This window comes from Pipistrellus hanaki, assembly GCF_964339955.1.
Source record: "Pipistrellus hanaki genome assembly, chromosome: 3".
Lineage (NCBI taxonomy): Eukaryota > Metazoa > Chordata > Mammalia > Chiroptera > Vespertilionidae > Pipistrellus > Pipistrellus hanaki.
In genome coordinates, this window is record NC_140505.1 from 123,902,791 (window position 1) to 123,922,599 (window position 19,809).

The following is a 19,809-nucleotide window of genomic DNA, read 5'->3' on the forward strand; positions in this document are numbered from 1 at the left end:
ACCACTGTGGTCCCTCCAAAAAACCAGGCCCAAACCTGCAGCATAAAAATGGCACCATGTTGCTAAAACCGATTTGGCTCAGTGGATAGAGCATCAGCCTGCAGACTGAAAGGTCCCAGTCAAGTTATCATGAATAACCGGTCAAGGGCATGTACCTGGGTTGCAGGCATATCCCCAGTAGGGAGTGTGCAAGAGGCAGCTGATGGATGATTCTCTCTCATCGATGTTTCTAAATCTCTATCCCTCTCCTTTCCTCTCTGTAAAAAATCAATAAAATATATTTTTTTAAAATGGCACCATGTAAAGGTGTACCCCTTGACACATTATCCTATTGTTCCAAGAAACTGCCAATACAGCTCAAAATCTGTCCTATCTGTTGTGGTCTGGAATGTTTATTACAATACAACGGCATGCTCCCTAAGGAAAATGACCTTGCGCCATACTGCTAAAAATGAAAATGTGTCTGTAAAGATAAAGAATGAATTCCCTCTGTTCCCTGTGGGACATGGAATCACAGCTTAAGCACCTCCTTTGAACTGCTGGACATCTGGATGTAATTTGCAATGGGAGCCATGGCTGCCCTTTGGAATTAATCTGTCGTGGTTGTTGCTAAGGCCATGAGCAGGAAATATTCATGGGCTTATGCTCCATTTGACATTACTTGGTATCAGTCAAGAATAAATGTCCTGCTTTCTAAAAAAATACAAAAAAAAAAAAAAAAAAATCCTTATAGACACAGACAACAATATGGTGATTGCCAGAGGAATGGAGGGTGGGGACAGGCAGAAGAGGGTAAAGGGGGGGATAGATGGTAATGGAAGGAGACTAGACTTTGGATGGTGAATACATAATATAGCTTACAGATGATATATCATAGAATTGTACACCTGAAACTTATTTAATTTATTAGCCAATGTCACCCCAATAATTTCAACAAAAAATAATATAGGAGCAAATTTTTTTTAAAAGTTCTTAAAAAGAAAAAAATTAATTTCTGCCTTCTCTGAACTTAGCAGTTAAGAGATGCAAATATGTCACATTCCCAGACTCACGACTGGCTGAAACCAAAGTCCATTGTAAGTGGCAGCTCTCAGGTTAGGAACTGCTGAACTGATCCACTCACGGAGACTTGAGAATTGTCAGGACGTGAAGCCAAAGTCCCTCTGTCACCCACGTGGTGAAAACTCAGCTTCTAATTCCCTGCTGTGGTTGCACTTTTGTGAACAGATGATACATCGAGATGGCTGTGCCTGCAGGAGTGGGAGAAAACATCGGAGAAAGCTTATCCATTAACTGGACATTTCAGACTGTCTGACGTGAATTACATTTCACTACAGTGCAATTCTTTCAATAAAGTGAGATAAATCTTGGGATTTGGAACCCCAGAAGGGTAAAAGGCTATTTGCAAGTTTGAGAAGCTGTGGAGGAAGCCTTTTGCACAGAGGAACGCAGACATCATTGACACATATTCTCCTGAGCACAGCTTTTGTAGCTCATTCTTCTGATATACCTCCACCACATGCCCCGCTCATATTTCTCGTTGACAATCTCACGTCCTTCCAAAAACCAGTGACACGGCCACACATCAGCAAGACTCAGCTCTCTGAAACCTCCACACCTGCCCAATTCTTCCCGTTCTCATGGATGGAACCTGAGAACCCCATTTTAAACCACTGAGTCAGGAGCATACAAAGGAATTGAGGAATAGGCATACAGCTGGCATGATGCTAATGAACAAGACTCTAAGCGTTGAAAAATGCTTCAAACCCAAATCCAAGTCCAGATCAAGTAAACTCAAAATCTATGGGTGTAGGGTGCAGCTATTATTTTTTTTTAAATCTTCCCAGGTGATTCTAAAGTCTAGACAGGACTCAAACCCAGGGCGCTAGCACCATACAGGGCCCTGGGGACTGCTGCCATACAGATACACCATACTGTGCCCCAGTGAATGGCCTTTCAAGCAGACTGTCGCGGTAGAACTGAAATGTACTTAAATTAGCATGAAACCTGGTATGGCTGTTTTAAAGTTAGCCCCAAACTCTTCAACACTTCTCCCATTGAGAGGTAGGATGTATGTCCCCTCCTTGTTCTTCCTAAGTATGGGCGGATCCTTGACTGCTTCATCCATAAAAATACAGAACTGGTTTGTAGTCTTAGTTCTGAAGCTAAGAAAAGGGGGAAAAAAAATAATTTCTGCCTTCTCTGAACTTATTAGCAGTTGGAGAGGCAAATATGTCATATTCCCAGACTCGTGACTGGCTGAAAACAAAGCCCATTTTAAATGCCAGCCCTCAGGTTAAGAACTGCTACACTGATCCACTCAAGGAGACTTGAGACTTACCAGGCTGTCACCCACGTGGTGAAAACTCAGCTTCTAATTCCCTTCTGTGGTTGCACTTCTGTGAACAGATGAGACATCAAGATTTTTTTACAAGGCAAAAAGCAATGCCATTTCCCCTCAGGGGCTGGACACTTTGGGAGCCCTGAACCCCGATGCTGTAAGAGAAGGAGAAACAAGGAGAAATACACACAGGAACTGATGCCCAACCCGAGTTCCCAGCCACCACGTGTCAACTGAATAACTGAGACATTGACGGATTAGTCACAAATTCTGGGACTTGAAAGCATCAATATGAATAAGAGTGCTGGAGTAATGTCTCTGAATTTGCCCATAAAACATTCATTTTCCAATTTTCCTCCCAATCTAAGATCAATCTTACTTTAAATGATCAATCGCATTACAAGTGCCTGAGGCTACATATTGAATTTTTCTTGTTTTGAACAATGGCTACGTTTGAATTGAAATAGAAAAAAACAAAACAAAAAAACTCTGAAAATTCTAGGAAAAGGTCTGTAACAAAACTGACCTCAAAGAAACAACCACTATTATTTTGAAATATCAGAAAAATGAATACATTTTTAATATTTTTAATATGTGTCTAGAAGGCGACATGGTGATCCAAAAAAAGGTATATCCACATCCTAATCCCTGAGTGTCACCTTATTTGGAAAAAAGGATCTTTGCAAACGTGATTAAGAAATATGAGATAAAATTATGCTGGATTATATAAGTAGAACCTAAATTCATTAATAAGTGTCCTTATAAGAGACACAGGAGAGATTAAACAGATAGAAGGGGAGGAGGTAATGTGACCACTGATGTAGAGAGCTCAGGGATCTGAATGAGGCAGCCATAAGTCAGGAATTCCTTATGGCCCTGGCTGCTGTGCTCAGTGGTTAGAGCATCAGCTGTGGACCAAAGGCTAACTGGTTCAATGGGTTTGATTTGTGCACATACCTGAGTTGCAGCTTCCCTAGTCAGGGCACATGTGGGAGGCAATCAATCAATGTGATGCATGTCTCTCTCATATCAATGTTTCCCTCTCTCTCACTCCCTCCTCTCCTCCCTTTCACTCTCTCTGTAAGTTAGTGGGGAAAATAACCTTGGGTGAGGATTACAAAAAGAAGAAAAGAAAGAATTGCTTACTTACAGACCCTGGCCAGATAGCTCAGTTGCTTAGAGAATCGTTGACCCCTTATTCCAAGGTTGAGGGTTTGGTCCCTGGTCAGGGCACATACACAAATCAACCAATGAATGCATAAATAAATAGAACAAAATCAATGTTTCTCTCTCTCTCTCTCTCTCTCTCTCTCTCTCTCTCTCTCTCTCTGTGTGTGTGTGTGTGTGTGTGTGTGTGTGTGTGTGTGTCTCAAGTCAATCAATAGAAATTTTTTAAAAAATTGCTTACAGGTGCCAGAAGCTGAAAGAGGTAAAGAACAGATTCTCCTCTAACACCCAGAGTGTGGGGCTTGATTTTGGACTTCTGGCCTTCAGGAACTGTGAGAGAATAAATCTCTGTTGTTCTAAACCAACCAGTTTGTGGTGATTTGTTACAGCAGCCACAGTAAATTAATACAGTTTGGAAAACAACACATTTCCTCATCTAAATTTTATTTCCATGTCGATGCAAAATTTAATAAATTGCATTTTCATTCTTTACACTTCTCTCCTTATGCTTCTACTACAAGACAGATTGAATGACTTACCAGCACTCTTCAAGATTCTCAAGGTCATCAAAAATGAGGAAAAGTGCCTTATGAGCAATTGTCATAGCCAAGAGGAGCCTACAGAGACATGAAGGCTAAATGTATATCTGGCGGGGAGGGGAAGGAGGAAGGACGTTAGGTAACAATTAAATCTCAATAAGGTAATGACTTTACTTAAGAATAATATATCAGCCGAAACCGGTTTGGCTCAGTGGATAGAGCGTTGGTCTGTGGACTCAAGGGTCCCAGGTTTGATTCCTGTCAAGGGCATGTACCTTGGTTGCGGGCACATCCTGTGGGGGTGTGCAGGAGGCAGCTGATGGATGTTTCTAACTCTCCCTTTCCCTTCCTCTCTGTAAAAAAATCAATAAAAATATATTTTAAAAAAAGAATAACATATCAATACTGGTTCGTTGTTTTCACCTAAAGTACTACACAAATATAGAATGTTAACAAACTGGAGAAACTCTATCCCATCTTCTCAATTTTTCTGTACACTTCATAACGTCTATTAAAAGGCACATGTGCACACACACAAGACTGTCTCTATCAATATTCGTATTTTAAATAAGAAACTGAAGTTGGAGGAAGAGAGATATTTAATACAATGTTGAGGAAGTGTTCTCGAATGTTTCCCAGAACACTGGTCCTTAGTGCAAGGAATTATTCAATAAAGCCTTTTCCCCCTCTAATGATTGGCGACGTTCTGAATGAAATGGGAACACCACCAAGAAACTTTCCCGGAGTTGCAAAAAAAGAAAAAAGAAGGAAGAAAAAAAAAAAAAAAAACCGGGGGAAAACAGCTGGCTGGGCTTGCCGTCTGGTTTCCAAGGCTAACTGGCGTGCCATCTGCTCGCGGAGGAGCAGTAACCATGGCTCAGGGTCCCACCAGCTTGGGGTGTGAGCAATGTGCCCCGACAGGCCCGGCAGCTCGGCTCCTGCAGGTCGCTGGGGAGGGGGTGGCCTCCAGGGCGTGGACCCCGCTTCTCCCACCTCCATCTGCTCCCCTCCGCCCGCCGCGCCCGCGCTCTCCGCGCGCAGCCGGCATGGGGGGGCTGGAGCCACCCCCCTGAACCCAACAAAAGAGCCCGCCGCCCCGCCCGCCCGCCCCACCTCGGCTGCCCGCGGCCGCCCGGCCCGCGTCCTCAGCGGGAAGCGGCTCCGAAAGCCGGGTCTCCAGGTGCCGGGAGGAGCGGGGGAGGGGGCGAGGCCGCGACCGCGGGGCGGGTGCGCGCGGAACGCGGGGCCCCGAGCGCCAAGCCTCCGAGAGGGGGCGGGGCGAGCCCGGCCGTGCGGCCGCGTGATTGGCCGGGGCCGCCCCGCCGGCCGCCGCTGATTGGCGGGTTCTCAAATTCGGCCTCAAGGCGCCAGAGGAGGTGTTTTAGCGGGGACCGGGCTGCAGTCGCGGTGCGCGAGCCGGGACGCCGCGGAGTCCCCGCCAGCGAGGGGCGTTCGGAGCCGGGGCTGCGCGACTCGCTCTCCCCGCCCGATGCTGCCACCCGGCTGCTGATCGCATCGCCCCCGGATCCCACGTAGAGGTGCCCGGCTGGAAACCTCCTCCGCCAAGCGGGAGCAGTAAGTGGGGCCGGCGGGAATTGGGGGGAGAGGGAGCCCTCCCGCCACGGCCGCCAGCCTGCCCCCCGCTCCTCCTGGGGGCCAGGCCCGCGGGGGGTGTCCTGTCTGGCTCCGCCGCCAGCTGGGCAGTCCTGGGCATTTGCCTTCCCTCACTTTGGGGGGGCTGCGTTGGAAGAGTTTATCCTTTGGGGTCCGACCGGTGGGAGCTTGGGAAGAGGTTGCACTAAGCGCAGAATGGATTTGGTCTAGCGATCAGATTTCCTCTCCCCCCCCCACCCCATTCCCCCTTCAAACCCTCTTTACAGCCGAATTCCTCTCCGTTCTTTGCGCCAAAATTAACTGACCTTAGGAGACCCTGTAACTTTCTGACAGATTGGCCCTACACCTTCCTGACTTTGTAACTTCACTTTGTTCTGTTGCTTTTCATAAAAAAAATTTTTTTTAAATTAATACTTTTGTGGACTTTTTCTTCCCAAGTGTTCAGTAATTGATGCGTGTTTGTATCCATTCCTGTGCGTTTCAGAGAGTTGGGGGTTGGCTCTACGCTCCTGGAAATTCCCAGGATGGGTTTAGGGAGGGGAAGTTCACGTCCACGTCGAGCGAATAGCAAATAGGTGTTTTGGTTGGGGGAGAAAGCATCTAATTGTAAAATCGTTTCTTAATGTAATTGTGCATTACAGATGGAAGTAGATTGTTTAACACTGAAAGACCTGATCAACCCCAGGCAGCCCAGACTAGATTTTGCCATTGAAGATGGGGAAAATGCACAAAAGGTAAGTGCACTAAGGTCTTACGTATTTAGGGTAGTGATATCTAATTCACCTAAGTGTTTCAATATGGCACTTGTATTTGTCTTATAAACCTAATGAATATGATGAACATTGTAGAAATATACTTTTTTTTTTTTAATGCAGACACCCAAACCATGAATAATTGAGTCTCTCAGTCACTGTGCAGCGGAAAGAGGCTAGGTTAGATGTAGTGTTGGAACCAATCTGTATTAATCAAAGATATGCTGAACCCCTCAATCAAAAGTTTGTAATACTTGTGGTTGTCAACGTTGGAATTAGCTAATGCTGTGCAGGAATGTTAAGCCCGAGTGCCCGGGAAGAAAGACTCTGCTGTAAATGCCGGGTTATTAAAGTACTGTGAACTGTTCTTCATACCCATTCATTAATCTGCTCTGGAGGCAGTTCCATTCACCCGTATTGGGAGATAAGTGACTGAGCCCAACAACGCATGCTGTGTATCCGGTCTGGTTTTGCACTGAGTCGTTACCCCTTTTTTCCTGCCCTGTGATTTGTAAGACCCTGGTGGTGTCTTTAAGAAACATTACCAAGTAAACTGGCCACCCAACAGTGCCCTACCAAAAAGCTGTAAGAGCTTGTTAGTGGCAAACATCTAAGTGTGTTTAGGCAAAGGCAAATACTTATAATACACCTGAATGTGCAAACTTTGAATATAAATCTGAGCATAGCAACTTCCTTGGATATTGAACTTTTCAAGGGTCCTGGTCTAAATTTTAGATTTAGTGCCAACAATGACACTGCCTGGTTGCAAAGAACCTGTATGGCCCTTTGAAGAATATTTGACAACTATTCATTTTAGATAGGTATCAAATTGTATGCTTTTATGTTTTTCCCATGTAGGTTTTTCCCCTCCTTGCATTCACTTTTTTTGGTTTTTTGGTTTTTTGTTTTTTTTTTTGTTATGAAAAGAAGTACACCAAAGCATTATTGTTTTAAAGAGAACTTTTTAAAAAAATTATTGAAGTTATATGAGGGTGAAAATGCCCAAGACTTTATATTTTCAGAATTTTGGCTTTGGGAGTTTCAGAGCAAAACTGTTATCTTTTATAATTTGGATGGGACAGCCTTGAAAAAAATATGTATACATATAGTATATAAAGCCTAAGTCAGTGTACACTTTTTTTTTTCTGGACCCCCTTTTTTTATTGTATCTTCACCCAAGGATATATTTTCCCAATTTTTTATTTTTTTTGAGAGAGTGGAGATGGGGAGAGAGAAACATTGATAGGTTGCCTCCCGCGTGTACCCAACTGGGCCAGGGATGGAGTCTGCAACCCCGGTACAGTGTCCTTGGATGTGAATCGAACCCGAGACCCTTTGGTCTGACGCTCTAACTACTGAGCAAAACGGGCTAGGGCTGGGTCAATGACTTCTTATCAAGTGCCTTCAACTTCTGCTCTAGTTAGCATCAGTAAGTGCTATATCCAGTTGAGCTTTCTCATTCTAATGGATATGGAGGAAAACCTCGAGTGACTCCAGAGTGATTGGGAAAGTGGTTACAATGTTTGAAATGGAATGTCTGAGCAGGAATTATTTACCCTCTTAAAGAGAAAGCAAGGGGTAAGAACAGAGTGCTTCTGCTAGTTGCTTGGAGGGGCTTTTTCTCTTTTCCTGCTGCTGTGAAGGATTTCTGGGGATAGTGAGAACGTGGGATTTGGCGTCAGATCTGGGTTTGAGTTTCTGCTCTGCTATTTATTCACTTATGTCACCTCAAACAGATATATTTATTCAGTTTTTAAACAAATATTTATGTCAAAGGTGCTGAGGGGACAGTCATTTAATTAGGAGTCAATACATCTTCTAACCTCATTAAGTCTGTTTTCTTTCTTCCTTAAATTGCAACTAATAAGTAGCACTTCCCTCTTTGGGTTTTTGTTGAGCTCGGCAACACATACTGTTCACACTGCACTCAAACTAACAGCCCAGAGATGAATATGATGCAGACCCTGCCCTCGTTTATTTGAGAGACTTTCAGGAACTCAGATGTAAAACTAACCAACTGTACCATGATTTGATAAGTGCTGTAATTAGTGAGAACAAAGTGGTCCCTAGGGAACAGAGGGGGAAGAAATGAATTCATGGGGCGTCTAGAGAGTTGGAAGGCTTTCGAGGAGCTAACATTAAGGTTGAGGATGTTCAACACCCAAGAAAACCAGAGTGAGTGAGAGAAACATTTTAAGCAGGAGAAACAACATGATGTGTGGGTGTTTAAGAAATGTTCAAGAGATCCAGTAAGGCCGAGAACTCATGGTGCTGAATTGTTCCTTCTTAAACCCCTCTGAGGGATGCTTGCTACAGTGTCCTGGCCATCATTTGGCATAGAGTGCAATGGTCCATGAGGTCTGAAAGGTTGGCGACTGCTGATATAGAGCATTTATCTTTCTTGACTGGTCAAGAATTCTTAAAGTACTGTATCATACATGCATCTTCTTATTTCTCATGGAGAAACTTAAAACATAAAGTTTTCAACTTGGTTACCCAAATCTACTGTTCCCAGTTGTGGGATTATAAACAACTCTCCTAATTTGTTTACAGTGCATTTAAGCATGACAGAAATAGAAAAATGGGTGATTTGGGCCTAAGAGATGAGCAGTGAGGAGTGAGTGAACTTTTTTGTGCAAGAAGTAACACTTGAGCTAGGGCTTGAAGGAATGAAGGGTAAGACTTAGGCAAGTAGAAAGGAACTAGTAAAGAAGTAGAAATGAGACCCTGGCTGGTTAGCTCAGTGGGTTAGAGTGCCATCCCAATATGCCAAATTGTGGGTTGGATCTCTATTTAGGGCACATACAAGCAATCAGTTAATGCATAAGTAAGTGGAATAACAAATCAATGTCTCTCTCAAATCAATTTGAAAAAATGGAAGTGAGGGGTATATTTGGAGACAATGCCTAGATTGAGTGAGCACAGGTTTTTTTGGAAGTTCATTCATCTCTTTTGGGAGTGGTTAAGAAAGAAGGCGAATTCAGTTTTATATACATATATATATATATATATACACACACACACACACACACACACACAAATACAGATATATATGATTACAGGTAAATAAATATGTGCAGAAGGCAGCTGGTTGCCCGGCTTTGGAATTCATTGAAGGTGCTAGCCAAACACAAACTTGAGAATTATCAACATACAAGTTGGTTTTAAAATCATGTACATGAGAGTCATGAACTAAGCAAGAGAGAGCAAGCAGAGACAAGTGTCAAACTTTGTAAGGGTGGGGAAAGAGGAACCAATGAAGGAGACTGAGAGAAAACGAAATAGGAAGAGAACCAACAGAAAAGGACTGTTATCTCAGGACCAACAGTTTTTATAGAGCAAAGAACAGTCAACAGTCTTAACTATAACAGTGAGGTCAAGTGAGGTATTCTGCCATTGATCTGGCTCCTGGAAGGTGACCTCAGTCAGAAGCAGTGGATCAGAACACACCGATAATTTGAGGAACCCCTGGGATATGATCAGGGGCAAGTCCTCAGTGTGGATTACTCATTCTAGAAGTGCTCGGAAGGGAAAGAGAGCTGTATGAAGTGCAGGGCAGGTTTAAGAAAAGCAAGTGGACTGTTGGGGCAAAATGTGGAATTTGCGTAAGCTGGGAACTGGAAAAGAGGTTGACATAATGCCAAACGACTATATTATTTGAGGTCACATGATCAAAGCTGTATCTGAAACAAAAGCAAGACTGAACCCAAGATCTTTTGACTACCAACCCTTCTCGGTGGCAGCGTACAGCATAGTCTTGACGCTGGTATAATCAATAATGATGAGCATTTGTATATCCTTTCACCATTACAAACTGTTTTCCCCTTCATTATCCGATCTGATCCTCACAGTATCTCTGAAGCAGGCTCTCCAGAGTGTCTTACTACTATTTACATAAGAAAACCTGTGTCCTGGATCCCTTTCTCCGGGCTCTTCTGAGGGAGGAAGTGATTTCTAGGGTGTTGCAGCTTAGATTTCCTGACAAGCAGGTGTGTCAGAGAGCTTAGTGTGCAGGAGGCTTCTAGGGAGTTCTAGGATGAGTTGCCTGGGAAGGGAAGAGAAGGAAAGGCAGCAGAAATGGACAGAGGAAGAGGCAGATCTGCAACACAGTTTCAGGGGAAGTCTGAGTTTACCCTAGGGGAGGTCTGGAATGACCCCTGGGAGTAGACCCGGCTTTACCTATCAGGCCTCCCCGGCAGGGGGCGATCGCAGATGAGTCAGCCCTCTGGCCGACCAAGGCATTCCAGTGAAGGGCTTCCTGTTGGCGTCACTCCCAGCAGCTGGGGGAACCATTCATTCCTGAAGAGGTCTGGTTGCATCCAAGCATCTACCACGCCGCTGGGCAGCCTTGCTGGAAAGCCTTGGAGACAGAGACTTCAGTCTGAACTCCTTGTTTTATGGACCAGGAAACTTGGTCCCAGACAGAATGCACAGCTTGTTCAGTATCAAAAAGATAACGGAACTGAGACAAAAGCCAGGTTTCCAAATTCTTGTTTCAGTCCCCTTCCCACTGCCTTATGCAGTGTCAGGATTGCAGGATAAACAGGCAGATGGAGCAGGGTCGACTAGATAGCAGTCGACTTTCTACCCACCTGCTGAGACCTTGGAAAACAATTTGCTAGACATTTTTTTTTTCCTTTTGCTATAGAGGTGTGATACCATCACATCATATCAGATAACCTGACTCTCCTCCTACTTCGAAGTACAGATGGTCCTGTATTAAGATGGTTAAACTTACAATTATTCAACTTCATGATCTATCAGAATTGCTCCTTGATATGAAAAGAGGAAGAGCACATGGTTTCTGTGTCTGCAGGTGCCATGGAAGGTAGAGAAGGCGGGTGAATCTCTGCCTGGCTCAGTAAGCCTGGGCCACACCCTCTACTGTAGGGATGCCTCTTTGAATAACCAGGTAATCAAGGCACCGTGTTCTCTGCACACTTGTCTGGGGCAAGGCATTGTGCCAACAACTGTGAGGCATGAGACATGTACTTACTCCCTGACCTCCAGAAGTGCACAGTCTCATGAGTGAGACAAGACATTCACCCCGGAAGTTAAATATATTAGCTCTGCGTGTCAGAATGAATGGTAATAAAGACTAGGAAAGAGCCGAAACCGGTTTGGCTCAGTGGATAGAGCATCAGCCTGCGGACTGAAAGGTCCCGGGTTTGATTCCGGTCAAGGGCATGTACCTTGGTTGCGGGCACATCCCCAGTAGGGGGTGTGCAAGAGACAGCTGGTCGATGATTCTCACTCATCAATGTTTCTAACTCTCTATCCCTCTCTCTTCCTCTCTGTAAAAAATCAATAAAATATATTAAAAAAAAAAAAAAAGACTAGGAAAGAGGAAAAGATAATAGCTAAGCTTTATTGTATGCTTACTATATGCCAGGAACTATTCTCATAACCCTGAGGTTGGTATTTTTTACGAACTTCATTTTCAGTTGCGAGACTGAATGCCTAGTGAGGAGAAGGGCTGTGCCCTCCCTGGCACCAGAACCTGCATGTGGGACTGCCTCCCCACCACCCCCCCATCGATACTGTGGGGCCTGCTGGGGACGGGGTGTTGGAGCGGTGAGAAAGACAGCTTCCTCCAACAGGCACCCAGGACAAGCTTATTTCTAGATGCAGAATTTCAGAAACTCCGCTTTCAGTATGTCTTGCATACCAGCTACTTTTCTGCGGAATGAGGTTGTATGTAACCTCAAGCAAGTTATTTAACCTCTCTGTGCCTCGGTTTCTTCAGCTGTAGACTGGGAAAATAATACTATAGTACCCAGGTCACAGGAGTAGAAGAGGTTAATATCCATAAGTACATGAAACACAGTGTGGCACATAGTAAACCCTCAATACTTTCCCTGAGGGCCCGCTTGTAGAAGATTTCGTCAGAATTGCACACTCACAGGAACTTGTTAAGAGATATCGGTAGAGAGGGGAGGAAGAGAGGAAGCAAAGAATATATATGCATAGCTCGTGGACATAGACAGTAATGTGGTGGAAGCCTGGGAGGAGCAGAGATGGGGTGGAGAGAGGTGGGGGGACATCTGTAATAAGAGTCAATAATAAAAATTTTTAAAAAAGAAAAGAGTTCAACGATAATAGAGAGAGAGAAATAAGTCGGTAGATGCAGCTTACTGCTGCTGTGGCGGGAGGAACGTAGGCTCCCATCCCCACCCGCTCCTTCCTGTCCCAGGAGGACAGGACCACCATGGCCAGTGGGCAGCTTCTGCCAATTCAAGAACAGGCGTTGGCGTGCTAACACAGATTCCAGTTTCTCCCAATCTTTTCCCTCTGCACATGTTGCTCGTTTATAAGAAAGCACTTTTTGTAAACCACTGTTCAGCCAAAATCCAAGCATGCAGTAGCTATAGAGTGCTTACATGTACAGGAGAGGGAGTGACAAATACTTAACCACCCACCTTCATCATTGTATAAGACGCTATTGCCTGCAGGTGAAATTCTGCTATAAGAAGAGCCGAACCTTTCTGTTTTTGAATGCCAAAAGCTGGTTTTAGGGGAAAGAAGTTTGTTTTCGTTACTCGGTAGTTCCAAATGTGGGTTCTCTGTACTCAGTCCTGTTTTGAAAGGGACATAATGCACCCATCATTAATCTCAACGTGTGATCTGAGGGTGGGTTCTACTCCACAAACTATTACAAAGCTGGAAAAAATTAAGAACAGAACTTGAGAGATAAGCACTTGGAAGTCTCCGTAGCAGTTTAATATCGCCCCCATGACACCTAAGCCTGTGATCAGTGGTCTCTTCTTATTGAACAGGCTGAAGGTCAGTTTGATTGGTAATCTCACGTGCGGAGTCATGTAGGGTCGGGGTTACGTATGAGTCCTTTGAAGTGAGACTGCTCTCTAGTTTTGTTTTACATGTGGCATTTTGTTGGATGCACTTATATCCATTGGTCCTGCTCATTGTTATATTAGCCCTGTTGAACACTGAACTACAAAGCATTGGTTTTCTTTACTGGTTAGGCAAACTTGCAGTGTTTAAGAAATATGGCACTTAGGGGTATACGGACTCCATTCACGATTGCCCTTTTCACTCCCACCTGTGGTAGATACACTCGTGACTTCTTTCACAGCGACTCCATGAAAAACATGCACAAAAGGAGCAGCAGATTATAATCCGTTTCCCGCCGGAGCTTCTCCGTGCGTCCCCCGGGTCCTGTTTCATTAGTCCTGTCCTACTATTTCTCAGCCCTGAGCATATGGGCTGATTGTATTTTCATGGTGGGAACAAAACAGTTCTCTTAGTGGATAGCTGACCTGTCCCATTCTTGCTAAAAGATCTCTTTTTTTTTTTTTTAATTTATTTTATTGATCTTTTTTTTGCCCCCTCCCTCCTATACATACCCTCCCTCCCCAGAGTTTTATGTCCATTGGTTGTACTTATATGCATGCATACAAGTCCTTCGGTTGATCTATTATCTCCCCCAAATCTCCCTCCCCTCCCCGCTGTAATTTGACAGTCTGCTTGTTGCTTTACTGTCTCTATATCTATCTTTTGGTTCATCAGTTTATAATGTTCTTTATTATCCATAAATGAGTGAGGTCATGTGGTGTTTCTTTCTCAAAATAGGAAAACATATTTGTTGATCGATCAAGGATGACCCCGAAAACTCCAATAAAAAATGAACCAATTGATTTATCGAAGCAAAGAATCTTCACTCCAGAAAGAAACCCCATTACTCCCGTTAAGCTTCTGGACAGACAGCAGACAGAACCATGGACGCCCACAGCTAACCTGAAAATGCTCATCAGTGCTGCCAGCCCTGACATCAGAGACTGGGAGAAGAAGAAGGGACTGTTCAGGCCCATTGAGAACAAGGATGAAGTGTTCACAGACTCTCTGCAGGTAAACAGGCTGTGATAGAATTAAAATTTTTTACTTGATTATTTTTTTTTTAAATTATAGAATTCTCAATTTTTCAGCTACTATTGAGCCAAAGGCAGTATTAAGCTTAATATCTTTTCTTTATATAGCTGAAAAGGAATTCTCATTCTGTATCTCATTTTTCACAATGAACACTTTTCTTTTTTTAACAAAAAATGTAATACTTATTGTTAAAAGTATTACATATGTTATATGCATGCAAATAAGCCTAACCAATGGACACAGACAACAGGGGCATGAGGGCATGGGGGTAGGAGAAGTAAGGGGGGAATAAGTACACATATGTAACACAGTAATCAATACAGAAATTTTTTTTAAAAAGAGTATTACATATGTACCCTTTTTCCCCTATTGACTCCCTCTAGTCCACCCTGGCCCCAGGCCTTCAGCACCCTATTGTTTGGACACAAGTAATAGGGAACACTTTCTTTTTATAATATTCCCTTAACCAATATATTTAAAAATCCATTTTTAAGCAATGATATTTAATAACTTTGATTTAATTGGGGAAATTGTGTTTTTATTAAAAATGCTGCTGTAGATTTAATTTTGCTCCAATTTTAAGGATTTTTTTAAAATTTTAATATATTTTTATTGATTTAGCGAGGGAAGGAGGAAGGGAGGGAGAGAGGAAGGATGAGAAAGATCTGACCAGAATCAAAACATGACCTCATGGTTCATAGGTCAACACTGAACCACGCAGGCCAGGCAAGGATAATTTTAATCTAAATGTTTTTGACCTGGGAAATTTTATTATTCTCATGTATGTTCAGTTTGTTGGTTTGGGCTTTAAAGTTATCTTTAAATTACATGTCTAACCAGAGCTATTAAGTAAGCTGCATATCTATACTTTAAAAAAAAAATCAGTGGTCAATAATTTTCACTCTCCCATCAAACTTTTTCCCAGACTTGCTAAGAAAAGTTGCTCACAGATTGGAATGTTATTTCTCTTCCAGTCATTTTGATGGATTTTTTAAATCTATAAATATGTAAATTAATAGTATTGTTCTGGTTTGGGGATTGGTTGTGCGGTAGTGTCATGGGTATTAAAGACATTACCTACACAATAAGTGTATTTTATATGACCAACTATTCTAGCAAAAAGTAAAAGAAAAAGAAAACCAATTTTTTAAAAAGATATTTCTCAGTATTTTTTAAGAATATAAAGGGATCCTGTGACCACAAAGTTTGAGAACTATTCTAGGGTATATACCTAACAGTGCAATTACTGGTTTATTGGATGTTCAAATACTCACAAGATAATGCCAGATTGTTTTACCAAGAGCTGTTTGTTTCCACCAGTAATGTATAAACATATAGTGAACCATATCCTGACACTTGAAATTCTCAAATTTATTTATTTTTGCCAATCCAGTGGGTGTACAATTGTATATTATTGTGGTATCCGTTTGCTTTTTTCTTGGTTACCAATGAGGTTAAGCTTCTTTCCATATCTTTACTGGCTACCATGTCTTCTCTTCTGTGAAATACCTGTTGGTGTTCTTTACTCATTTTTATTAATTTGTAGGGTTTATTATATATGCATGAAACTAAACCTGTACCAGTTATACGTGTTACATTTCAATTTGGCGCCTTTTTTCCCTTTATGTTGCTTCTTATAATCACTTGTCCTTGTATCATGTATTCAGTTCTTCCTCTTCCCTGGAGTTGGCAGTGCTACACCTGTCACATATAGATCCACTTGTGTGTGCATCTGTTTCTGGGCTCTTTTCTGTTCCTTTGGGCAATTTGTCCATCCCTCCACCAATACCATACTATATAATAAAAGCCTAATATATAATACTAAGTGTCTGGTTATGTGGTTGGCTACCCAACCAATCAAAGTATAATATGCTAATGAGATGCTAAGGACACTCAACCGCTCACCATGATGTGCACTGACCACCAGGTGGCAGATGTCACAACCAGTAGGTTAGCTTGCTGCTGGGGTTTGGCCAATTGGGACTGAGTGAGACAGGTTGCACACGCCCTGGAGCTCTCCCATGTCCCTCCCCAGCCCCCATCATGCACCGGTGGGGGTCCCTCAGCCTCGCTTACACCCTCTCACAATCCAGGACCCCTTGGGGGATGTTGGAGAGCTGGTTTCGACCTGACAGCAGAATGACCAGTTGCTATGACATGCACTGACCACCAGGAGGCAGATGCTCTATGCAGGATCTACCCTCTGGTGGTCAGTGCACTCCCATAGGGGGAGCACCTCTCAGCCAGAAGCCAGGCTCATAGCTGGTGAGCTCGGCAGTTGTGGGTGCCTCTCCTTCCACGGCAGCACTAAGGATGTCTGACTGCTGGCGTAGGCCCGCTCCCCATGAGCAGTGGGCCTAAACTATCAGTCAGATGTCCCCCAGGGGCTCCCAAACCACAAGAGGGTGGAGGCTGGGCTGAGAGACCCCCTCCCCTGAATGCATGAATTTTATGCATCGGGCCTCTAGTATTATAATAAGCCTTCATATCAGGCAAAACAGGAACCTCAATTTTTCCTTCAGAATATGTGGACTATGCTTTGCCCTTTTTTCTTCCGTAAGTATTTTAGATTGGATTTTAATTGTAATTTCATTGCATGTAGATTAATTTGAGAATGAACCTATTTATGGTACTGAGCCCTCCTATCCATGAGTATATGTGTTTCTCTTAAGTTTTAAGTCTGTTTCTGTAAAGACCCAAATTTAATATTTTATACAAATAGATATTTACTAGATTTTTTTTTCCTTAAAGAGTTTTGTCTTTTCAGCAGCTTTCTACAATCTCTTATTATTGTTAATAATTCGTCAGTTTTGTATTTTTCATGTAAACAATCACTGCAGAATGAAAGTTTTGCTTATTCCTTCCCAATTCCTGTGCCTCGGTTTCTTTTTCTTGTCCTCATCCCCTGGCTATCTCCAGTATGGTGCAGAAGAGGAGCATCCTTATCATTTCCCTGATTTTTAAGGGGGTAGTTTCAAGGTTTTTTCTTTAACACTTGTTTTCAGTTGGGTTTTCATAGATACACTTTATTCAAGTTCTACATTCCTAGTTGTCTAAGGACATTTCTGAAAATCATAAATGGTTGTTAAATGCATTACATGTTTTTTTTTCCTGAAACTATTGAGATCATCCTATTGAATGTGTTCACTGAAAAACCTTTTCTTTTCTTAGGTTGGATTCAGCCCTTTTGAAATGAGGGTTGAAAAGACAAGGACGCTAGTTTTGTGTACTTACAATAAGAAAGAATAAGATTTAGCTGCTCTTGTTCCGTTCCATCAACCCTTGGACATTTGTAAACTTAGAAAACGGTTTAATGACACAGTGGAGACCACTGCATCTTCAATTTCATATTAATAGAAATCACTCATGATCTTATGAAAAAGAGATTCTGATGGACCAGTTCTGGGATGAGGCCCGAGACTCTGCATCTCTAACAAGCTCTTAGTGATGCTTGTCTACAGTCCAACAAACACCCTGTCAGCAGGACTCTAGCAACCTGTAAATGTCCGTACTATTCATTGTTCACGCTTTTAACTAGTAGGCTCGGCCTCAAATTGCAAAGGACAAGAAATTCAGTCTAGAGAAGGTAATAGGCAGAATGCTAAGAAAATTAGTTTAGGAGGTGTATTTTAACTAGACTCCAGGATGGTATGGAATGGGATGTCCCCCCAGCGTGCCAGTACTGCCCATCGCAATTTATGAGGATGTTAACCATGATGTCTCCTCCCCTCCTTCTGTCTGCCCGCTGCAGCTTCGTGTTGTGGGGGACGTTGCTGTGGAGAAATTTGAGAAGTGCAGGCCGAGCAGAAAACAAAAGAGTTTAGGACTCCTGTGCCAGAAGTTTCTAGCTCGCTATCCAAGTTATCCCTTGTCAGCTGAGAACACCACCATTTCCCTAGATGAAGTGGCTGTCAGTCTTGGTATGTATCGTCCGGTTACCCAGTTATAGTGGGACACTGGTTTCCTGGGGCAGGCCCCCCAAAGAGTGAGGAGAGAAGCAGGGGGAGCTTCCTTCCGCCATGACCATCCAGTGTAGGCTTGCAGGGGCCTTCTAGGCCTGAGGGGCAACAAGAATTTGGTTTTCCTAAGCTTAAAAAACACTTGGTCGAGACTCACATTACAGAGCCCTGTCTCCTATTTAAGTTTCATCTTATTTCAGACAGACTAAAAAATGTCTTGAAATATCCTGCTGTTTATTTTTACAATAATGCTTCTAAGAGTTCAGAATTGGTGTTAGTTCTGTTACAAAGCGAGATTGGAGAGCGAGAGCATGATGTTAGAAGCCCTATTCTGTGCTATTCACAACAAGCCTGCCAAACTAGGAAAAGCACATCTGGTCATAACGCAAACAGCTAAACCTTTATAACAAAGAGGAAGGCATGTGTTCACATGGGAGGGTGTGTACAATGTGCAAAGCTGTATGTTCTACAAATAAGTCCAGCAGCTTCCGAATAGAGACCCCTAGTGGACATGGATGGCAGCTGGTTTCAGGATGCGCATATTGCTGACAGTCATTAAATAAGTAGGAATCACAAAGATTTGAAGGTGGAAGTGTCTCCTTAGGAGGTTTTACACACATAATTTTGATAGATTATATTTTTAATTTGTTTATTAGTTCTAGTTCTTCCCATAGCCCAGAGAAATATGCACCAGCAGATGATTGTCGGTCTGAATTATTCAAACTGATGGTTAAAAAGATTGTGCTTGCTGGAAACTGAAATAATGAGGATGTCAAGGGTTGTGATGGGAAGACCACGGACGGGTGGTCAGGGAAGGCTGGATTTGAAGCCCAGTTCTCCATTTTACAGGCCATGAGAGCTTCAGGAAGTTAATCAACCTGTTTCCATTGGGATCATAGCGCCTACCTGGCAGAAACTGAGCCAGGTTGGGATAATGTCAGTAACGGGCCTACCTTGGGCCCTGGCATGGGTGGTTCTTACTGTTACATGGACATTTTCCCTTGGCTCTTACTAGATGTATCCCTTCTCCCCTAAGCTGTTCCTTCAGCCTCTGCAGTTAGGAAGGGGGAGTGCTTTGCTTGAGGAGCCGTTTTGAAACCCAGAAATGGGAACACAGTATTGGGCACTGGTGGCCACGAGACAAGAAGGGCAAAAGGACCCAGCTGGGGAGAGGTGTGACCCATCGGAGGCACAGCGTCCTGGAAACACGTCTTACAGAGGACGAGGGTAAAGCAGCAAACCAGTGTCCTTCTCGCTGGGATTCACGAAGCCAGGACCCTGCACTGATGTCAGTGCCGAAGACCAAGGGTTGGAGGTAGGAAGGCTGTGTTACAGGACACACTCCTACTTGGGGGCTGCAGGTCACTCTGTAGGCCCGCGAGTTGTGATTGCCTGGGGCAGACCCAAGGATTTTTTTTTTTTTTAATAATATATGATATTGATTTTTTACAAAGAGAAAGGGAGAGGGATAGAGAGTTAGAAACATCAATGAGAGAGAGACATCGATCAGCTGCCTCCTGCACATCCCCTATTGGGAATGTGCCCGCAAC

The 19,809-nt window shown here is 43.3% G+C and overlaps 1 protein-coding gene and 1 long non-coding RNA gene across 3 annotated transcripts in view; one reads left to right on the top strand and one right to left on the bottom strand.

Moving 5' to 3' along the window:
- Positions 1 to 915: 915 nt before the first annotated feature.
- Positions 916 to 5,266, bottom strand: LOC311620490. Its single transcript, XR_014794702.1, has 5 exons — positions 5,161 to 5,266; positions 4,048 to 4,125; positions 3,492 to 3,562; positions 2,342 to 2,399; positions 916 to 1,250 (listed from the first exon to the last, which is right to left on the bottom strand). It is a non-coding gene; the product is annotated as an uncharacterized lncRNA (long non-coding RNA).
- A 165-nt stretch (positions 5,267 to 5,431) lies between these two features.
- The window catches only part of E2F7 (E2F transcription factor 7), a 37,171-nt gene continuing 22,793 nt past the window's right edge, over positions 5,432 to 19,809 (top strand). The window contains exons 1-4 of one of the 2 annotated variants that reach the window (XM_084876281.1): positions 5,432 to 5,622; positions 6,303 to 6,395; positions 14,004 to 14,279; positions 18,052 to 18,220. In XM_084876281.1, the coding sequence (XP_084732407.1) occupies positions 6,303 to 6,395; positions 14,004 to 14,279; positions 18,052 to 18,220 (538 nt within the window). In that variant the 5' untranslated portion in view covers positions 5,432 to 5,622. The remainder of the gene's footprint in view (positions 5,623 to 6,302; positions 6,396 to 14,003; positions 14,280 to 18,051; positions 18,221 to 19,809) is intronic. The other variant, XM_084876282.1, reaches the window with a different exon arrangement.